The sequence below is a fragment of the Falco peregrinus genome, chromosome 6 (genome assembly GCF_023634155.1).
Source record: "Falco peregrinus isolate bFalPer1 chromosome 6, bFalPer1.pri, whole genome shotgun sequence".
NCBI lineage: Eukaryota > Metazoa > Chordata > Aves > Falconiformes > Falconidae > Falco > Falco peregrinus.
Window position 1 is genome coordinate 42,124,761 of NC_073726.1, and position 21,056 is coordinate 42,145,816.

The 21,056-nt window shown below is 39.4% G+C and overlaps 1 protein-coding gene across 1 annotated transcript in view; it reads left to right on the forward strand.

The window, feature by feature from the left end:
* The window catches only part of NELL2 (neural EGFL like 2), a 150,278-nt gene that overhangs the window by 43,382 nt on the left and 85,840 nt on the right, over positions 1-21,056 (forward strand). The window contains exons 10-11 of the mRNA XM_055809010.1: positions 17,474-17,565; positions 20,330-20,432. Of these exons, the coding sequence (XP_055664985.1) occupies positions 17,474-17,565; positions 20,330-20,432 (195 nt within the window). The remainder of the gene's footprint in view (positions 1-17,473; positions 17,566-20,329; positions 20,433-21,056) is intronic.

A 21,056-nucleotide genomic window follows, 5' to 3' on the forward strand; every position in this document is an offset into this window, starting at 1 on the left:
TCATCAAAAGAGCAGGGGGCGTGTCTGATTTAATGACAACTGGCATAGATGAATAGAAGTGTATAGCGCTTAAGTGACCAGCAAGCAGACTTCCCAGGGTTTCGGTTTTATTTTTTTCTTCTTTTTTTCTTCCCCCCACCCTCCGAGTGATTGAGGATGGGTTCATTCTGCATGTCTTTAGACATGTAGAATTTGGGAATATAATCTGAAGTGGCTTCAATTATAGTAGTAAATAAAATAGGACAGGCACAGTCCTGTGGCCCTGAGGGCTAGGTGGCACTTCTGGCTCTTATCTACATGGCTGAACTTTTTTCCCCTTCCCCCTGAACAGAGTATCTGCATCCATATGGCTGAGTAGGTATGGGCTCTGATCAGCGCTGTCCCCCCAGCCGTGCCTGGCATTGCTTCAGAGCACGTTGGCTGGTACAGGTCAAAATGGGGCCATGATGTGTGCTAATGCTTAAACTGCATGGAGGAGTACAGACTGTCATCAAGTGCTCTGAAGGCTGTTGTCATGTATTGTTTCATTTACCTGTTGCGTTTCATTTACTAGTTACAGACATCACCAGTTAGGCTCTCTTGATAGCCAGTGAAGGAGACTGGCATCTCCAGAGGGCGCTTGGTGCTGAGAGGGGCTAGAAGGGATGGGATGAATTGCCTTCTGGGGGTGGATGCCTGTTTCCGTGCACTGTATAGGGAGCCCAGGCGATGAGACTAGATACCAAACTTTCAGACAGCTAAAGCTGTGAGGTTAATTTTTCCATCAGTTACTGTAATGCATATCAGTATGTCAGATAAGAATGGAAAGTGCCGGATTTTTAAGCCTGATTCTGGCATCAAGCAGTTATGCTAGGAGACTTGTGGGCGCCTACCACACTGCCAGGCTCTAGGAATTGAACTTCAGCTTTACATACTGGACAGTGCAGCTTTGTTGTATCTCATTTGATGACATTTTCAATGTTTTAGAAATTTCACCACAACTGACACTTCATGTTTTTCTTAAATGTTTAAGTTCAGGGAAGAACACTTAGTAAGGAACATTGTAGATTTCTTTTTTAACCGTTATTGCTTTTGACTTTGGTTCTTCTTTGAGCCCAAAGAAAAAAAACCTGACAACTCAAACCCTGACCTTCTCCCCTGACTCTGTACCTTTGTTTGAGGACTTTCAGACAACTTGTTCTGTATTGTCTAGTGTGAAGGTCGATGCTGGTAGCATAAGGAATGGCAATGCATGCAAATTATCATTGTGTTTCTATTAGCTGTAATGGGCTAAAAGAACCAACAGTCTTCCAAGGCACATAAATTGGCCAGCATGTTGGATATATGCTTCAACTGCAGACAAGCTATTCAACACAAAATTCAGTCCAGCTACCAGAGCATACATTTTAGATCAATGGGAGCTTTCTGTGTAGAATTGTTTGGAGCTGGAAGGCAGAGACTACTTTCTTTTTGATTCCCAATGCAATTTTGAACCTATCTGAGAAGGTATGTGCAAGAGATCATTAAACTCTTTTCTCCTTTGCAGAGACAAATGCATTATGTGGTGATAGGCACTGATACGAATCAGGGAGAGATTAAGCTCCCCTACTGACCCTATAAAGTATTGCTTTAGACCACGGACTTGGCTTAAGAAGTACAAGGACGAGTTCATTTATTTTAAGTGAATTGTGGAAGGACTGCCAATGTCTTAGTAGCTGAGGCAATTGGTACTTGGTCAGCAAATCTTTTTATGGTAACATTTTTATTAGTCAGTGTGATAACACTAAGGCATCACTTCCAATAGCTATGTGATATATGCTTTTTTTTTTTTTTAATGGAGCCAGTGTATTTTTAACAAACTAGCTGATTTTCATTTTCTTTAAGGCCAGAAGTGATATTTGTACCAGTACCTGGTGCAGTAATAGTTCCCATTACCAAAGACTGATCTCCAGGAAGAAACTGCTCTCTTCGCGTCACTGTCCTCCTTGCAGTGACACTGAAGATACTTACAGACCTAATTCCAAAATATTTAAGTCTATCCTAAAAGATTACAATGGAGGTTAAAGTCTGAGCCATTCTGCTCAAATCTGTGGGCTGTGATTTTTCCATGCACTTGCTTTTTTTGTGAAACAGGACGTTTGATGGTTTTCTGGTTCATTGTAACCAAATCTGCACTCTAACACAAATATTTTAAGCAACAGTGTGAAGCATAGGACTGTACTGGATCAGCTCACACTGCTGTCGCTAGCAGGTGTGGAGAGTGAGTGTGTAAAGGGGTTATATAACCCGGAAAGGATTTTTGAACAAAATTAAACACAAATATGGATGTGGTAGCTCTTATAATATGCATGGGTTTCAGATACAGTGATCTGTATTGCTAGTTTACAGAAACTTTTAATTTTATAATTAAAATCAAGGGGATTTCCCTTCTTGCTCTTCATGAAGCACTGTTTTTTCCCCCAGAGTAAACACACTCTTCTGCAAGCTCCAGATCACAGAGAGAAGCTGTGAAAGCCCGTCTGTTACTCATTTGCACAGCAACTGACCATCATCAAGAGTGTAAAAATTTTATTTAGAAACTTAAGGGATATTGATTAAGCTTCCTCTGAAATCCATCATTTATCCAGGTGGATTGAAGTATTATGGACTTAAGCCTGTGCTGCTCACTAAATTTCATCTTTTGCAAAATTGCCACCTTTTTTCTGGGCTGAAGGAGTGACACCATCTTACCTCAGGTGATGTCCATCAGTAGCAGGGTGGCATGCCAGCCCCTGCCTTGTTCATCCAGGTGCTGGAGGAGCTTCTCCTGCGTTCAGTGTGGCACAGAGGAGAGGCTGCAGCTCAGAGAACTGATTGAATGACAGGATTAGTGAGCACTGACTGAACATGCCGTGTTATCCTTGCAGTAAATCAGAAGAAGGGCCAGCCTGGAAACCAAAATGCTGCTGCAGCAGGCTGGCTGGGACACGGCACGAATCTGAGGGCTGCAGGACATTCAGCAGGCTCAGGGAGACAGAGCGGGCAGTACTGGAGGAAGATGAGGCAGTTTTTATCAGTGAAGCAATGGTTAGTCATTTAATCATAGTTTTTTTTAAGAAATGCACACTACATAAAGGAGAAGCAACATTCTGGCTAATGCAAAATATTATAAATATTTTTAAAAATAAAAAAATAAATATTTATGTGTGGCTTTTTAAAGATACAAGTGCAAATAGAGCATAATTTCTGTTATTTTAAGATTTTTTTAAATAGGAAAAATCAGATAAATTAGCCTACTTCAGAATAGTACTATAAGATGCCTGGAATATAGCCAGCACTGTATTATTTCCTAGAGCCATGTTATTTATTATAGCTTCCTGCAGTCAGGATGCAGAACTTCTGAAGATGATTTAGCATTTAGCAGAATAGTGTCCATTCGGCCTCTGCTTTCTGGATCTTCTATGCTGAAGTGATTTGCATCAATCTTACTTCTTAGGACTTTGAATCACACACAATGATAGTATCACACTGTAATGACACATAAAAAGCACTATATACACACTTGTACTACTGAGATGAATTACACTGTACTTTACTGCCCGTTTATACCATTTTATTATTTCAGCAACTCTGTGTCTTCAAAAGAAAGACAGTATCTATATTCATTTAGAAATAGGACACAAATAATTTATCTAAAGAAGTATTTCTGAAGGGAAAAGTATCCTTGAACTCATGTAGGTCAATAAAATCAGTAGAGCTATTTTAGATTTACAAAGCTGTAGTGAAAAAGCATAATTGATGTACGTATCATTTGTGAATCCTGCATAGCTCCTACACTCTGAGTCTCACAGAAGGGTTGAGGTGGAAAGGGGTCTCTGGAGGTCACCTGGTCCAGCCCCCCAGCAGGGTCACCTAGAGCAGGCTGTCCAAGACCGTATCCAGACAGCTTTTGAATATCTACACAGATGGAGACTCCACAACCTCTCTGGGCAACCTGTGCCAGCGTTCGGTCACCCTCACAGTAAAAAAGTGCTTTCTTGTGTCCAAATGGATTTTCTTGTTTAAATTCCTGCCCATTGCATCTTGTCCTGTCACTGGGCGCCACTGAGAACAGTCTGGCTCTCTCTTCTTTGTTCCCTTCCATCAGGAGTTTGCACATGTTGGGAAGATCCGAGACCCTTCTCTTCTCTAGAAAGTATAGGCTTCTCAGGAAGCTGAGGATTGGGACACTTTTAAGGATGTTTTGGGGCCTTTCCTGTGCTGAACTCAAAGCCAGCTGAAGACAGTGGGAAGACTCCCCTTGGCTTTGGTAGGCAATCTCACCCTTGACCCTAGATGCTTGGTCTCTCCTATGTTTTTCTATGGTGAAGCTATAGAAGTTTTCAAACTACTCATACCATAGAAATATGTTTGATGTATATATGTGATATATCTGATTGGCAGAGTTATCAGGGGATTTTTAGTGCAGAGCTTGTAGTCTCCAATGACCTTTGTTCTTTGAAAGCTGGGCAGTGTAATGCCGTCAGAAGGGAAATCCTGAGTCTTTCATTTATGGTTCCCTTCTGAGCAGGAAACTCATTTCTTGTATATCTGTGGTTCTGTGTAAATTAAAATATAGCTTACAGTAAATTGAAATTCCGCTTATAGTAATTGGACTTCTCAGAATATTTTGCTCCTTATGTTTCCTTTCCTCCTTCCCCATGTCCTTTAAATTCTGTTGTTCCATGTTAGCAGAGGAGGACTGGGGGAGTCGGTGCACTGTGCCTCAGTCAGACTTTTCATGCATCAGAGTGTGGCTTCCTCCTAGGCAAGTGGCTTTTTAGCTGTTCTGGACCCCATGCATTGTGGAATTCCACTGAAAGATTCTAGAACTGGAGGCAATGTATCAGTATATGAGGAGAATTCCAGTTAATGGTAAAGTCATCTAGTTTTAATCTTACTGTATGCCTGAGGAATGAATTCTAAAATGAAGTATGCTTAAGAAAATCCTTATTCATTAAAATACATTACACTGAATATGTAGCAATCTGCACTAAAGAAGAAATTGAAAACATAATATTGGTAATTTTATTGGTAGTGAATTAAAAATATTTTTTTTACATGGGAAATTTTGCTGTAGGCCATGCTCTGCTCTCCCCTGCTCTTCTTATAACCTATTTTGTCAAGACTGTCTGGGAAAAGAACCTATTTTTTCCATTCTTTTATTATTATGTTCTTACCAGGGAGTTCACAAAATATGAAATACCTGCAGCGTATTATTGTTATTATTATTTTAGTTTATTTCCAGTGCAAATAAAACATTAATATATGTTAGAGATGAATATTGTGGCTTTCAGACAACTGGGAGCGGACAGATTGGCAGTTCCAGTCTCTAATAAGTTACTACCCTGACATTAGTTATTCTGATTCACCAGAATTTGCATAGTCAGGTGGCTATGAAATAATAAAAATTTTCTAGTTCTATTTATAATTCTGAAAATCACCTAGGATATGTGGGTGTTCACATCACATGGCTGTGCATTGATTTCAATATGTTTGTTCTCACCAGTGGTGTGCTAATGTCACTCTGCACCTGCATCATTGGAATGTGGGTTTGTGGTTTGGGTTTTTCTTGTTTGTTTTGTTTAATTAGGTTTTTTTGTTGTTGTTGTTGTTTTGTTGTTCTTTTTTTGTCCCATAACCAAGAGCAGATTGCCAAATCAGCAGCTTGTAGCTGATGTTCTAGTTTCTGCCTGGAGCTTTTCGTCTGTAGGTCTTGCAAATTTTTGTAGTACCGATAACAATGATCTTTAATGGGCATGTGTGCTGAAAAGAGCAGAACTTGACTTTAGCTGAAAACCCCAAACTGCACTTTTTGGGCAAGGTCATAGATAGGAAGTTGGAAGTGGAGCTTCATGGAGCTGGATAGAACAAAATACCAAAACCCAGCCAAGCAAACAAGATTCATGGCTTGTTGTGACCTGACTGAAAGGCCAGTTTGCACCCAGCATAGTCTTAATCATAACAGGATTGCCATGTTGAAAAGGGTCACCTGGATGAAAAGCTGGCCTGGGGGAGACACTGGTAGGGGCCAGTGGGAGTGTAAAAGAAGGCACACATACAGTTTTCTGACTGTGCCTGTTCATGTGAAGTGAAAAAATGGGAAGGTTGTGAAGGCTGAAACTTAATAAATAAGATACCGAAAAACTCCCACCACAAAACTGTCAATAATATGATCTTATTTCCCTGGCAGTTTAAGGAAGGAATGGTAAAATATGAGTGAAGTTGATTCAGGGAGATTAATATAAAATGATGTAAACTGTTCCCCTTTATTTGTCTTTTTGTAAACATAATGACTTCTAAACCAGTGGCTTTCAGTCTTTTGGACTGCAGAAGCTTGAAATTTTTTAGTGGAAACATGTAGTGGTTTAAATGTTTTACTGCTTGGTTTACTTCTCTTAGCCATCACTTGCAGATATCTGAAGTGTGATGTATAGACCTCCAGGCTGTTATTGATCACTGTTTCTACATTTGTCAGCTCATAAAATATATTTGCCTTCCAGTATTGGCCACTTTGTCCCATGTGAGATACAACTTTAGAACTGAAATCTCAGCAGATATGGTCTAACAGTCCTTTCTCACACTGTCCTCATCTGCTTGTTTCGTAGATGTTTTCATCATGCTATATCCAGAAACTTTTTAGATCCTCAGGGCACATAAATGAGAAATTAAATCTGAGTATAGCATAGAAGAGATAACAATCTTGCATACGACTGTTGGGAATTTCTCAGACAAGGTTCTTAATAGTAGTAGCATATGACTTCAAAAATGCTTAAATCTTTTCCTTGGTTGTCTGTGGCTCTGTGTGTGTAGGGTTGGTGGTATGATGTAAGCATCTAATGACAATTTTTTCATTTTATAATTTTGCAATATTTTATTGCAGAGGTGCTGTAAATAAATGTAGGAATAAATGAATGCATTTTAAAAATAGAAAATTAAAATAAACATATAAATAAATAAAGGATTCACATCCTTATTTTTATGCATCAGTTCAGCCGTCTTGATTCACACATTTGCACCTTTGCTCCCGTTTCCAATGTGACATCTTGAGCCCCATGAAAACTCAGTGGAAGTAATGGATCGATTCTTATAGTGTGAGCAAACAGATTAAAAATCCTCATCTTTCTGTACTCTGAAAGCTAGTCTGTGTGTACCTTGCAACAACGGTCTTTAGTCATCTGGGAAGCTATTTACCAGTACTGTTTACAGCAAGTCCCAATCATTCTTCTTTCTTGCTGACAATTGATGACAGACAGCAAGAGCGCCCTGTCCTTCATTCTTTCCAATAAAGTTCCATATTTTGAAGTCTAACATCATCTAAACATATGTGGACAGATATCAAGGTCTGTTAAATGAAATCCTAAGGTAGCTGTTGAAACAAAATGTTTTGCATTACAGAAGAAACTCTTCCCTTGGAGAATGATAGCCTTTGCATTTTTTTGCCCCCCAAATTGTGAAGGTCGTACTGTGAAATAAATGGGATGCTGTGTTTTGGACTGCGGTTCTTAGCAGACCATGGTTGACTTGCAAGGAGGGAGATACAGTAAGCAAATTTATTTAAGGACCTGTACTTTTATTTCTAGTAATTGCTTATATTAAGGTAGCTTTAAAACCTGCTGTTATGAAGACCTATCGGTCTAGCTACTGTACACATGAAAGGCAGTCCTCTGTCCTGCAGGATTTGGCAGTTTAGAGTGTGAGAGAAGAGATAAGATGCTAAATATGGAGCCAAAAATATGGGGGGAGTGAGGGAAAACTAAAATAATGAGTCATTGTCCTGTCAGGCTTCTCTCTCAGGTGTGACTGTACGCTTCTGGCTAGGTGTTCATGAGCTCTGGCTTGGAGCTGTTGGCAGTGTGGGCTAAGTCTTGGTTTCATATTCAGAATTGTGTCCTCCAGGAAATGGATGCACTGCGTTGCTGATATTTATTGAAGACTTGAGGGAAAAATGTTTCTTTTTTCCCAAGATATTTTACTCCCATTGTTCTAGCTCTTAGAACGATAGAATTTACAGGGAGGGGGAAGGAGAAGCTAATTTGACTTTTCAATTTAATTCAACATTGTGATAAGGTTATTTTGTGTCTTCAGAGCACATTGCTAGCATTATGGTTATTTGCTCCTCACATTTCTCATGGAGATACTGAAGTATTCCCCATGTATTGAGGTGATGTGATCACAAGCAAAGGGTGATGGATTCATTTTCTCAATCCCAATAAAGTTCCCTCTAACAAAACCAGATTATTCCATGGGAAAGATAGTACTTGTTCTTGGCGGAGTAACACCCCAAATGTCTTATCTGTCAAGTTTGATCATCGTAACTCCTCTGTTCCTTTATAATGCTACCAAATATCCATACTAGGTCTCTGCAATTAATGAAAACAAGGTGTTTACTCATAATATACTGATAACAAATGGAAATGTTTATCAATGTAAACTGCTGTTTTTAACTTGTGTTTTTGAGTTTGAAAAAAATTAAAACCTTTGAGAACGGGCTTCATAAAATTCATTGAGTATTTTGTCTTAATGCTATTTAACTCATTCCAGTAATTTCTGAGTTTCTTGGAAATGAAATTAATTCCATTTAAAGATGTACCTTTTTCTTTTCTGTGCCATTGAAATTGCAGAATTCTTCTTTGCCTTATGCAGGTTTGATGCTAACAGGCAATAATCAAAAATGAAATCTTTGTTTTATCTGTATTTTCTGATTCTTGGTTTCTGTATAAAGGTAGTGGTAGACAAAATAAAAGCAAGAAAACAAGTTGGCTGATGTATCAGTAAAATGGAAGTATTGCATCTGCCCTAGAGATTGGCATACACTACAGCCCCATAGAGACAAACACACCAGGTTGCACAAGCATATGAAGTCTGAGTCTTATGTCTGGAGAGGTCTCCCTGAGGACAATAGAGTGTTTACATAGATGAGTTGTGTTACGTTTGTGTGGTTTGTTTTCTTTTTTAAATTATCAGTGACTCTAAGGCTTTCTTTCATTGATATAGTTCCCAAACAGCAAAGGAATAATCACATTAACAGTTGCTATGAACTCCAGCTTACTTTTTCTGTGGCTGGTTTCGGGCGTCAGTGGCTACACTCTGGAGAAATGAGCTATGACAAAGCAGACTCTGTGAACATCTGCTCCTGCTAATATTTTTACATTTTTAATTATTTCAAATCCTGAACTGACTTTAGATATGAAGTATTGTATTGTTTGGGAATGCACAATGGATAACAGTAACTTCTAGTAGCCTTGAGAAACAGGGGCATGATGTTAGATGTACAGTAGGTTTCTATTTAGAGTTGTCTTTTGAAAATTTCCAGCACTATTGGTAGCACCTGATTTTTTTTAGATTAGTTTTTGATTAAATGCTGTCTGATAATCAATGTTGAGAGTAAGTATATAACAAATTTGGAAAGCCAATTTGCATAGCTGACTTTAATCAAGATTTCAAAAAATGCATTTACCATGCTGTCTGTCTTTAAAAAACTTTGGCTGAACTAATGCTGAGGACTTAGCTTAAGAACATTAAGTAGAGTTCTCTGGAGCATTTGTGATTATGCCAACTAATCCTGTCATTCTGCATGAAGTGAGGGAGGGAGATGATGGGTCTCAGAAGAGGGATGGGAGGATAGGTCGATTCCTTATGCAGGAACAAAAATGGGTGGAGGAAGAGTTGGGAGTGTGAAACCCTGTTCAGTTCCCGTGCACAGCTGGGTGCAGGTGCTTCGAAAGAACGGAGATCTAGCAACAACAGTAGATACGGTGTTCTGCCTGTGCACTAATCCGTTCCTGGGAATGTCTAAACGCGTTAAACTGGCCAGTGCCATTATGCAGATAAGGCATACATGGTTGTTACTGTAACATGCAAATTAACATGGGGCTGCCGTCTGTAGGGGAAGTGAAAGCACTTGGATTTGAGAGCAGAGCAGATACAGTGAAATGGAGCTACATGATGCCAGGTCACAGGATGTTGTGCTGTCACCAGGGAGGAATGTGCAGCAAAGTCATGGTGCAGAATCTGTAGCTAAAAGGTCTGTGGAAATTGTTCTGGGCCAAGGAGAGTCTGGTTGAGAATGGGAATGTCTGTAGGGTGCCTGATAGTCACTTCCCTGTGGATGTAGTCTGTGGGTGCTTAAATAACATGACAAGCTTTTGGTCAAAACCCCTCACAACTGTTGGAAGTAGCTGTAAATTTTTGGAGCAGAAGCTGTTTGGAACCTCTGTGGCTTGGGAGCATGAAGATGTTGCTTCCAAGTTCTTTTCACCCAAGTAAATGCCAAATTTACTATTTCGCAGTGAACGGAGTATTTTTGCTGTTTGCATAGGATGTTTTTTAATGCTGTCAAATGAAAGACTGGCAAAATCTCTGAAGGTTCTGCCATTCAGAGGTACTTGCCTTCTACTAAACATGCTTACCATGATCTGTGTTCACAGGGCTGCAGAAGCAACCATCTCACTAGTCGCATGCAGAAACGTGTCTCTAAAAATGATGCATAATTGGTGCACTCTATGTTTTCATGGCAAATCTGGGCAGAATATCCTGATGAATAAGATGCTTTATTTCCCACCCCCCACACTGTTTGAAGTCTCTGTGGAGCAGAGAAAGTTACCCTGTGTGAGCTCTGTTGCAGGAGTAGCTGTCCTGCCTTGTCATGTCCATGGGCAGTCTTAACTTACAATGTGACAATAGAGAACACAACCTTCTTTTTATGTAGTAAATAAATGCTGATGGGTGATAACTATTTAGCTCTCATAGGTTTAAAATAGTGACTCAAAAGTGTGTAGGACTTTAGCAGATCTTCATTGCTTTCAACACTCAGCCCTAATCAATTAGTTGGATGTCATCCTGCATATGAAACCCTGTGACCTGAGGCTTTTTGATAGCTGTATCTGTGAATTTGTGTCATGAAGTATAAGGTGTTCTACAGAGATGTCCATTTAGTTTTCTACACGTTGCCATTTTTCTCTTTGAACAAAGTTTTCAGAAAAGCACCTTTTACAGCTAGCCCAGCAGTCCAGCTGAGAGAAGGTGGAACTGAAGCAGAAATTTCCCCATCATTAGTAGCTGTCAGCATTTGATACAATATCTATTTGCACCTTCACTAAATACAATTATGTCACTACTATTGTGGTTAGACGACATAAGGAGTCCATCAGACAACATCTAATCCCACTTTTATGAGGATTAAGGGGGCATGTAATGTTTGCATTGAAGTTCTCTTGGTCTGGCAGACTGTTGTGCTATTTATAAACCTTTAATGGAATTGTAGTACAGCGGTCATATAATTACTATTAACCTTAATTACTTTTCTTCTCTTGACTCTCTAAGAGTTTTGTCTTGGCATTTGATTTTATTGTTTGACATTTTGCTGTGAAAGTTGTTTGAGTATTGGATGGCCACCATAGTTAATTTGGCATAAAATGGGTGGGCATTTTGATTACATTAGTCATGCCCAAGTTTTCAAAATCCTATGTTTAGAGTCCAAAATATTCCAATTCTGTTTAACAAGCAGAATATGGTCCACTGCTCTAAAGCCAAAGTCGTGCATGTCTGTCAGTGGAAATATTTTGGCGGCCGTATTTAACCAAGCTGAAGTTGCAGTGTGGGTAGCAATAAAGCCATTTTTAAGGGAAGCTGACATCAAACACATTGTCCAGATTGGATCTTTGCTTAATTGGAGACAGCTCCCTTTGTGCAGTGTGATGTCCGCTGGCTTTGGTTGGTTGCAGTCTCTTTCCCAGGCTCCCTGTCCAGCAGCCTACTGTAAAAGTTTTACTTCATCTGTCATGAGTGTTTGCCTCAGCTGAACTGATGTGAACAGAGTTTTTAGTTGTGTTTTTATGTGCTTTTTCAATGTTCAGATTGCTTTTTTAGTCTTTAAGGAGGCATTGCTGAGCCCTCGATCTGGGGCTCAGATGAATTCTACAGACTACCCAGCAAGAACGCAGGGGATAGATGAATTATGTCATTTCCCCGTAGTTGTTGATGGGAAATAAAGGAAATGTGAGAGGTAGGTGAAAGAATACATAATTTTAGATTGACTCCTTGCCAATGTGTCTAAAGAGCCTGTTAGTGTTGTTGGAGGTGGCTCACGACACAGATGCTCTTAAATGATCATAGCAGTACTGCAGAGCAATGACTTTGTGTTTCAATTGTAATAGAGACATTTAGCTTTTTTGGGCTAACAAGAAGTAAGATAAAATATTAATTGATTCCTTATCATTATGAGATTTCAAATTGGATTTTCTTTTTTCACCTGAGGAAGCAGAAGCAGATATATGCAGCTTTTCAGCAATGATTGACTGGAAAAATCAGCAATGTATTTTCCAGCTTGAAATCTGGAACAATTTTGAATTGTTGAGGGAGATGGCGTGAAATGAAGCAAGTCTCCAGCCTCACTGACTGCAGTAGCAGAGGAGCTTGTGCTCTCCAGAGAATATGCAAAGAAGAAATAATGCCCGAATCCCTGCAAAGATAAATGAGAAAGGGGTGAGAGCAGTGCCTAGTAATGGTGTGGCAGCCGAGAGACAGAAATATTCAGGAATGGTGACGCTTATCTCTGTGTGTATTTCTAAGGGTAAAACCACAGAGTCCACAGTCGTTCTGCACTATGTAAGCTTGCAATGTAGGATGAATGGGTCTTACACAATGCCCAAGCCTTGGTCTCTGAATAGTGGAAAATTTAATCAAGGAGATTCCAAGGAGGAGGTTGGAAAATGAAATGAATGAGATAGGATTTTTTTTTTTTTTAGATGCTAAATTTAGGTGGTGCCCCTGCCCCCCCCAGCATATGTGAACAAAGGATGTAGGAACATAGACTTATGTTCCTACAGATTTAAATTGTACCTTACCAGATTTAAATTGTACATTTACAATTACTGACAAATTTCACAAAACTTCAAGTCACATCTGCCACTCAGTGGGCAATGATGAATACAAGAAGGTAAAGTGGATTGAGGAGTTCACCAGTGTGCTAAACTTTCTGCTTTCCCTTGGTGATAAGTCTGAATCAAAACCAGCTTAGATACCACAGGGAAGAGTACATGCATTCCTCAGAGGAAGGCATATGCAATCTAGGTAGCAGGAGTGATAAATACAGAAATGAGAAAATGTACTACTACCCTGTGAACTTAGCAATCGGAAGGCAGGAGTTAGCTAGATCATCGATTTGGCATGGACATTTTAAGAAATGCAGAAGGAAAGTGTCATTTGGAGGCCAGTGGGAAGAAGAAAGGGTTGTGGAAGAGACGTAATAGTTTGGCAGACTGTTGATAATTCATTGAGTGGGCACAACAGCCAGCAGGCTCCTGAAAGATTCTTTTCGCTGGATGAATTTAGAGAAGATGCGATGTCATCACAATGTGTTAAATAATACTACAGGGAATAGCTGTATTATCACTACACTTGTGAAAATATAAGCAGACCTTGCTAATTATTTTTTAGACCCTGTACTGATGTCTATCAAGGTAATATTTGATCACCTTCTGTATACAAATAGATTAAGAGTAGTTGGACTTCCTAGCAGGTTTTCTAGACTTCCTGTTTCATCCTGTTAGAAACCCATGCTTTGAATAATGAATGTTGTTTTAGGTACTGGGGGAATGTGGAATTTTGATGGCAAGAGGAAATGCTTGATGTAATTCGGCTGTAGATAAAATCCTACATAGGCAATAACTATCAAGTTCTGGAACAACTAATCATCAGGTAATTTCTTGACTGTGACTCAGTCTGTTGAATGAAAGGACTTGGGAAGATGAAAGATGGTATGTTTCCCCAGAGAGATACCAATCACAAACTAATCAAAGTATCCTGGGAAGTGTCTAGCCAAGCAGAAATTAAATCTTCACTGGACTTTCCAATTACACAGTTCTAGTCCAGATGTTCATGTTGTTGAAATATCTTTATTTCCAAAGAAAAATAAAGACATGAAACACCACCATCATGGGATGTGTACTGGCTGTGACAGTTGCTGTCAGGAGGCGAGAGAAACATTCTTTTCCACATTGCCTGGGATGTGTATCCTGCTGTCTTAGGAGGAAATTTGGGCCGAAGTTAGTAGCTTTGTCTTTCTAGGAATCTTTCCAAGTGTGCTCAGTGCTCACCTAACCAGACAACCTTAAAGTTTTTAGGAGCTTTCAGGCAGCTTGATGTAAATCTGTTCTTTGCTGTCTAGCAGGATGCCTCCTGTGGCGGCAGTGGAAGAAAGTGGGCTGACAAGAAACAGGAAAGAGACAGAGGCATTTGTGGGGGTAGTGGAGAAGAGGAGACAGTGTGCACTGCTAACTTAGACCATTGCTAAACCCACTGGTATCTGTCTTGTTAAGTGAACAAGAGCCAGTGGAACTGGTGTAGTTGAAGTGCCCTTTTTTTTTTTTGTAAGTGATTTGGCTAGATGAGCATAGGTGAGAAGAGTGACCAAGTGATAGTGCTCTAAATTAGAGCTTCAGGGTGTACCTTAGTTCTTGTTGCTATTTAATGGAAGAACTGCCTAAATATGGTGGAATCTTTCATGTTTTAGAGAACACTAGTAGGAAAGATATAGTCCAGGTAATGTTGATTTTGGTGATTTTAAGAAATAACCCTTTTGAACTCAGTGAGAGCAGCAGTCCATAAGAAGACATGCTTGGGCTTGTGTTCAGATTATTCAAGTTAAAACATCTTCAGTTTAGTTTCAGTTTAGTTTTTCTCTTGGGCATTTATTGTTTGTTGGGTTTTTCTCTCTTTTCTTAAACATAATTTGGTTGCTCTGTATGGGAAGATCCCTGCTACCCAGGGGCTTTATAACCTTACTGACAAAGCCACAAAAAATCCAGTAGTTGAAAATGCTTTGTTAGGGGAATTCAATGAATGTGATATAATTTCTCAGCTCTGTGATGGCTGGATGTTGTGGTTGTGGAGATGGGGATGTAAGCACTTCTTGAAATTTCTGAGACCCTCAAAGGCAAGTGTCTTGAAACACACACTCTGCTGCCACTTGCTAGCCCTTGAAAAACAATCTTCAAGTGTATGAAGACACATGAGAAAGGAGCAGTGCCTGTCTGGGCAAAGCCATCTCTCGCAGGCCCAGGATTTCTAAGGTTTTTTTTCCAAGGCTTTGAGGAGAAAAGCTGATTTTCTTGCTGAAAGCGTTGGCAATGCTGCATCACTGCATTACAATTATTTCATATGCCAAGACTTCTGAAGGCTGTTGGTGGAATCAAGAAATAATTCACGATTTAACACTAGCCTGGATGTGTTCTTGTGATGGTTTTTCTGTGTACTTTTTTCCTAAATTTCTCTGAAGAATCAGAGGTTTATTGCCATTGATAAGGAAACTGGATTCAGTGGACTATGCTTTGCGGTAGTATGGGGTTTTTTTAATTTTCTTTTATTTTGTATTGATGTTGCCTGGGTGGCCTTATTCATATGTTAAGAGTATTTTGGCTTCAGGAGAGTGTTTTCATCCAAGACAGAATGACACTGATCTTGATGTCTTTTGCCTTTCCTGTGAACAGGCATAGACTGCCTGTTGGGAACATGAGGATGTATTATCAATCCGTTGCCATTGCATGGTTGTTTTTTTTTTTTTTTTTTTTTTTTTTGTGTGCCACATGTAGTTGTCCTTAGAAATTTGAAATGTGTGGGGCAAGGGAAAGGGCTTAATATATGAGTATTTCAGTTTAGTGTCATGGCCTGTAATACATAGGAGGTGATACATGTGACTGGATGATTGCCTTATCCTGTCTGGATTCAAGATCTGCTACTCCACAGTAAAGATTTATATAGATTTCCTCCCCTCCCCCCCCCCCCCCCCCCCCCCCCTCCTTCTAGAAGAGCTTGTTTTCTGGGAAAGAGGCATTGTATTGAGCTTTTTTGACTCTATGTGACCTTTCTTTGTGGATGTTGTACAAACTTTCTCCTTCTGCTAGCCCTAGGACTCTTCTTTGGACTCTCTCCTGTGGCTCTTTTCTATACTTTCTTTATTAAGTCTGATTGCAAACTCTGCCATTCCATGGGATTTGGAGTGTTGCAGTGTGCTGTGATATTACTTCTTGAAAGTGCTGTGCAGGCTTGTATCACACAAGATACTTTGTATCTTATAAGATATTTTAAGTTATATTTTGGAATTTGAAGAAAAACTTTTTTGTCACTATGCCCATCACGTCTTTTCAGCATCAGTTCCAAGAGCTGACTTTTTACGTGCTAACAAAGTGAGTTTGTAAAACCAAGGAGCTGCAAGTTCAAGAAGAAAAGTAAAGGAGAGTTGAAAAATAACAGCAGTAATGGTAATTAATATAGATCATGGAATAAAAGCTCCTGTACTTTTAGATATTTTAAAATTGTCTACAAATTGTAGTCTATTTAAACAGATTAGATAATAGATAAATCTCTCTGTGAATGAATTTTAGTAGAATTGATTTACATCTCCAAATCAATGTTTAGCAAATTAGATCTCTAACATGTAATCCAGAACTTGGAAGTGGCAACCTACTCCTGTTATTTCATGATTATGCTTACTTGATGAGCCTTGACTGTGACCTAAGCAACAGAGACAGACGTCTGATTTTCTTCTATACCTAGCAGTTACATTACTTAGCCTTTATACTTTACATAATGTAATTGCAGTAATGGGCCCATTTTGAAAAAAAAACAACAGTAAGACAGTGTGCCGTGAAGATATTTTGTGTAACCCTGAACAGTGTTCAATACTGAATAGGAACTTTAGAAAATGATCCGGTATGAGCCATGCCAGCAGCTGCTGTAAAACCTGGTACTGCCAGGGCACAGGAATCATGACATCAGGCCAGGTCATGGAATAATGAACACCGGTCCGAGGGGGGACAGTCTGTCATTTGATCATTGGAGACTTGATCCTACTTCTGTTGGGGAGGGGAAAAAAAAAAAAAAAAAAAAAAGACAGTCACTGAAGGTCAGTTCCTGTACAATAAAATTTATATACTGTAAATAACTGGGATAATCAACATACAAATATGCAAGATTTAAATAACTGTGTGGGGTGATGAAACATCAAAGGGCTGTGATGCCAAATAAATATCTGACTTCAGTGATCACCCTCCATCATGCACATTCCTCTTCAAGAAACTAATTATCTATTAATGTCACTCTCACTGCTCTCACAGCTCCATTTTCCTTTTGGCCCGTGAACTGTGTTGCAGCAGCCATAGCTTCCTTGGTGTGACCTGAGGCACAGCTCTTCTGTCCTCTCAGTAGCTGTCTGTTCTCCATATTGCTTAACAACCTTCACTTTCTACTTATGTGTGCTTTTCTGGTTCTTTCATGGTTTTTTTCCTCCTCTGATTTTTTTTTTTCTTTCTTGTGATATCCAGAGTCCTACAGGTGGGTTTAGAATATTATTCCAGATGATTCAATCTTTACATTTTGAAATGCAGTTATCTTTAAGAAATTGTATCAGTTCTATAAGCAGAGTACTAACGCTTTTTTACAGAATCATTGTGGGTTTTTTTATTTTCTCCTAAAGCGGTCTGCGTATTTGAAGGCAGAACCTACTTTGAAGGACAAAGAGAAACTGTGTATTCAAGCTCAGGGGACTGTGTTCTATTTGAGTGCAAGGTAAGAATACTGTTGATGTAAAAAAGAATTCTTGCATGTTAGAAATATCAAAGTCCCACTGAAGGCAACTGTGAAATACAGACAGGTCTACCTTAGGAAGTGGCAACAGTAAAGGTATCTAAGGGGTCCTGTGTTTATTTTGTCTTACTGACTTCCACGTCAAGTTTTGCAAATAAATTTACTTTGCATAGCTGCAAGCTTTGATTATGCAACTTGACAATCAAGCTGTATGCTTTCTTCTGTAGGTATTGTCTCCATCATCAGTAATAAAAACTCTAGCAGACTACTTCTATGTTTCCATTGACACCTGTGTGATGCTATTGCTCAAAATTATGTGCTCAGGTGTGAGAGATGCATGAACACAATGGAGGCATAATCTGGAATTAAGGGTAATTCTTAGAGAAAAAGTTAGATGAAAAAGAAGGAAAATTGCTGGCATAGCAGGTGTCTGGTATTTCTAGTGATGGAAATGGGAGGTAGGGTCATTGTTTTATTTGTAAACAGCACACACCTGATGCTGAGGTGGTCTTGTCCTGCTGCATGAACAGAGCTGCTCTTCAGGGCACAAATACACTTTAAGGGAAAAATACCCCCGGGTTGGCTGTGGGTTGAGAATTGCACAAGCTGCTGCAGTGAGTCCCACGTCACCTCTCTGAGGGAGGGATGGGGAGGAATTCCATCTGGATAGAGAGCTGTGTGCTGTGGAGTGGAGTTGAAAACCTGAGCGCTTTTTTCTAGGGCAGAGAGAGGGGAGCAGCTCCTCGGGCCATGCTGCAGCTATCACACCAGTTTCTGGAAATCTCAAAACATTTTCATTTGTGAAAAATTGTGTTTTACAAAGTAGAACTGGGGACTGTTGTCTTACTGCTGTCAGTTTTAGTTTTAATCTTTGTGAGCTTAATTCCTGGAGTAGGGGCTTTGAAAACGTTTTGAGAAAGGAAAGAAGCTGACGAGAAATAATTTTGGATTCAGTTGTACTCTTTTCAGGACTCTGAGCTTGTATTTTCAACATGACACCTGGGACATGAATTCTGTGATTAGTCCATGGATATAATTAACAACCATCAAAAGTTACGTGATGTTGCCTTGTGTTTCTTGCAGCTGGCAAGTGCAATGCTGTATGAACAAAATGCCTCTGTTGGCTCTGCTAGTCTGTATTTTGTTGATGACACTTGTTTGCTGGTGGGCTGCCTGACTGTCCTGGTAGAAATATTAAGCAGCAACTTTGGCTGATTCAAGTGCTGTTTTTTCAAGGACTGAATTACACGCAGTTTCTGCTGAACAGCCTTGTGGATGATAATTGAGAGCAGAAAATCCACATGCTGTATACTGTGTTGGTCAGATAGGAAGTCATAGGTGGGCGCTATTTTATTACTACCAGAGTTCTCATAAAAGAGTATGATTAATGACTCCAGCTCAAGAGAGACTAGGAATGGCACAAGTGCTGATTTCATGCTTAAAGTCTTATAATGATGTTATCAAGGAAATGTGGGGAAGTTCTTCTTTTTGTCTGCATGTAATTCTAAACATGATTTTTTGTTTTGTTTGGCTGCTGCAGTTGTGCCTGCTATAGGCATGCACTTTTCTGTTTGAATATTGTAAGACATGTGAATGAAAAATTATCTTCCAAATTAAAAGTTGTAAAAGAGTTAAATGCAATCCAGACTACTCTAATTGATATTATTTCTATCAAAGGCAATTTTTTTTTTCTCTTTCTTTTGTGGAATTGAGGGGTTTTGCCTGTCCTGGTGTACACCACGTCTGTGGCTGGCTTGCTTTACTGTTTTATAAGGTTAGGGTTGGTTTCTCTGTCAAGATTGTTTAAGGTAAAGTTTGAGCAGTTTTTTTGGTGTTGGCCATTGTGTTCACATTTCATCTTTACATTCAATGCTTAAAGAGGATTTAAAATTAAATGCTGGACCCATAATAATAATACTACATGCAATGGCATATGCATGATTTTAGATTCTTTTCTTGCATGCAGAAATACAGGGTCCTGAGTTCAGTGAGCTCATGTTTTAACCAGATTGCTGATTTTAAGGCAGATGTCTCTGAGGAACATGTTGTTTGCCTTATTTTCTATCTTTGTCATATCTTGACTAGAGCACTGCAAGACACGTTAATTAGGGCCTGGGGGAGCCTGCAGGTGGTACCTCTGTGGTAGCTGGGTTGCTGAGGCAGGCATTTTGTGTGGTCATACTGCAATGATTGCGTGTGACCTGCACTAAATGCCTGAAGATATTCAGATACCATCATGTGGCATTGGACATTTCCAGACGCCTGGTCCAAACAGCTGAGAAACTCTTTCTAAATAGGGAATCAGGGCCACTTTCCTTCAGTGTTACTACTGCAGCGTTGAGGTCACAGATACTCAAGTTTGATTTTACTTACTGTCTAAATAACAAGCTGCTTTAGAGTATTCATTATGAGGACCCTTGATTCTGGAATCTGCTGTCCCAGTTTTTGAGAAATAATGGTTATTCTTTCAGGCATAGCTTTAAAAGAAACTTCTGAGGCAAGTTGATAGCTAAGGTAAGAGAAGAATGAGAGCTGTTGCCCCACTTCTGCTTCCCTGAAAACATGTGAGTGTAGGGTAGCTCCTGATGCTTTTATGGTGCTATGTTGCCCTTCCAAATGGTTTTCAAAGGTACCTGGAGTTTAGCATAGGCAGTTTTTTGCTTGTACATTATAATGCTAAAAGTCTACTGAAGTTATTGTTTGTCTTTATTTCTTATCTCACAAGATTAATCAATTACCTCAACAGGACCACAAAATGCAGCGTATTCCAAAAGACAGTTGTACAGCTTTGAACTGTCCAGAATCTCAACAGATCCCCTTATCTCACAGTTGCTGCAAAATCTGTAAAGGTAAGGTAACAGCAGATATATATATATCTATAAGCTCAGTGTAATTTTCCATTCTTGTAGGTTATATAGACATTTTTCTGATCATTTTGAATAGGACACTCCTACACATGACAATCACTGTAGAACTTGGGAAGCTGAAAAGGTAACATCTGCATTGTGACATCTGAAAATTGTGAAATGCCTAATAGTGTAAATTCTGTGAAATGTGTATGTTTCATTCTAGCCAAAAATGGGTGAAAAGTCAAAGAAATCGTATCCATAATTAGAGACCTTCTACCATTCACCCACTCCAGTGTCCAAACAAAATGAGACTGGGGAAATGTCCATGTTCACCACCATCTTTCTGAGATGCTTTGAGATGTCTCTTTCTGAGAACTCTTGGTGCTATACAGTTGTTTGAAGACTGGAATAACTTCTTTACCTGTTTGGGGTTGTAGTCTGCATGTAGAGGCAGAAGATTTAGTGAATATTTTTGTATGCAAAGAACCTTTGTATGTTACACCCAGTCTGATCTTTACCGAAGGAGAAAGCTGCAGGAAGTACTCTGTGTCTTGAGTGCACTCTTTTGATCTGGACTAATACCAGTATCTTCAAAGCTATGAGCAATTACATCTTCAAGTGGCT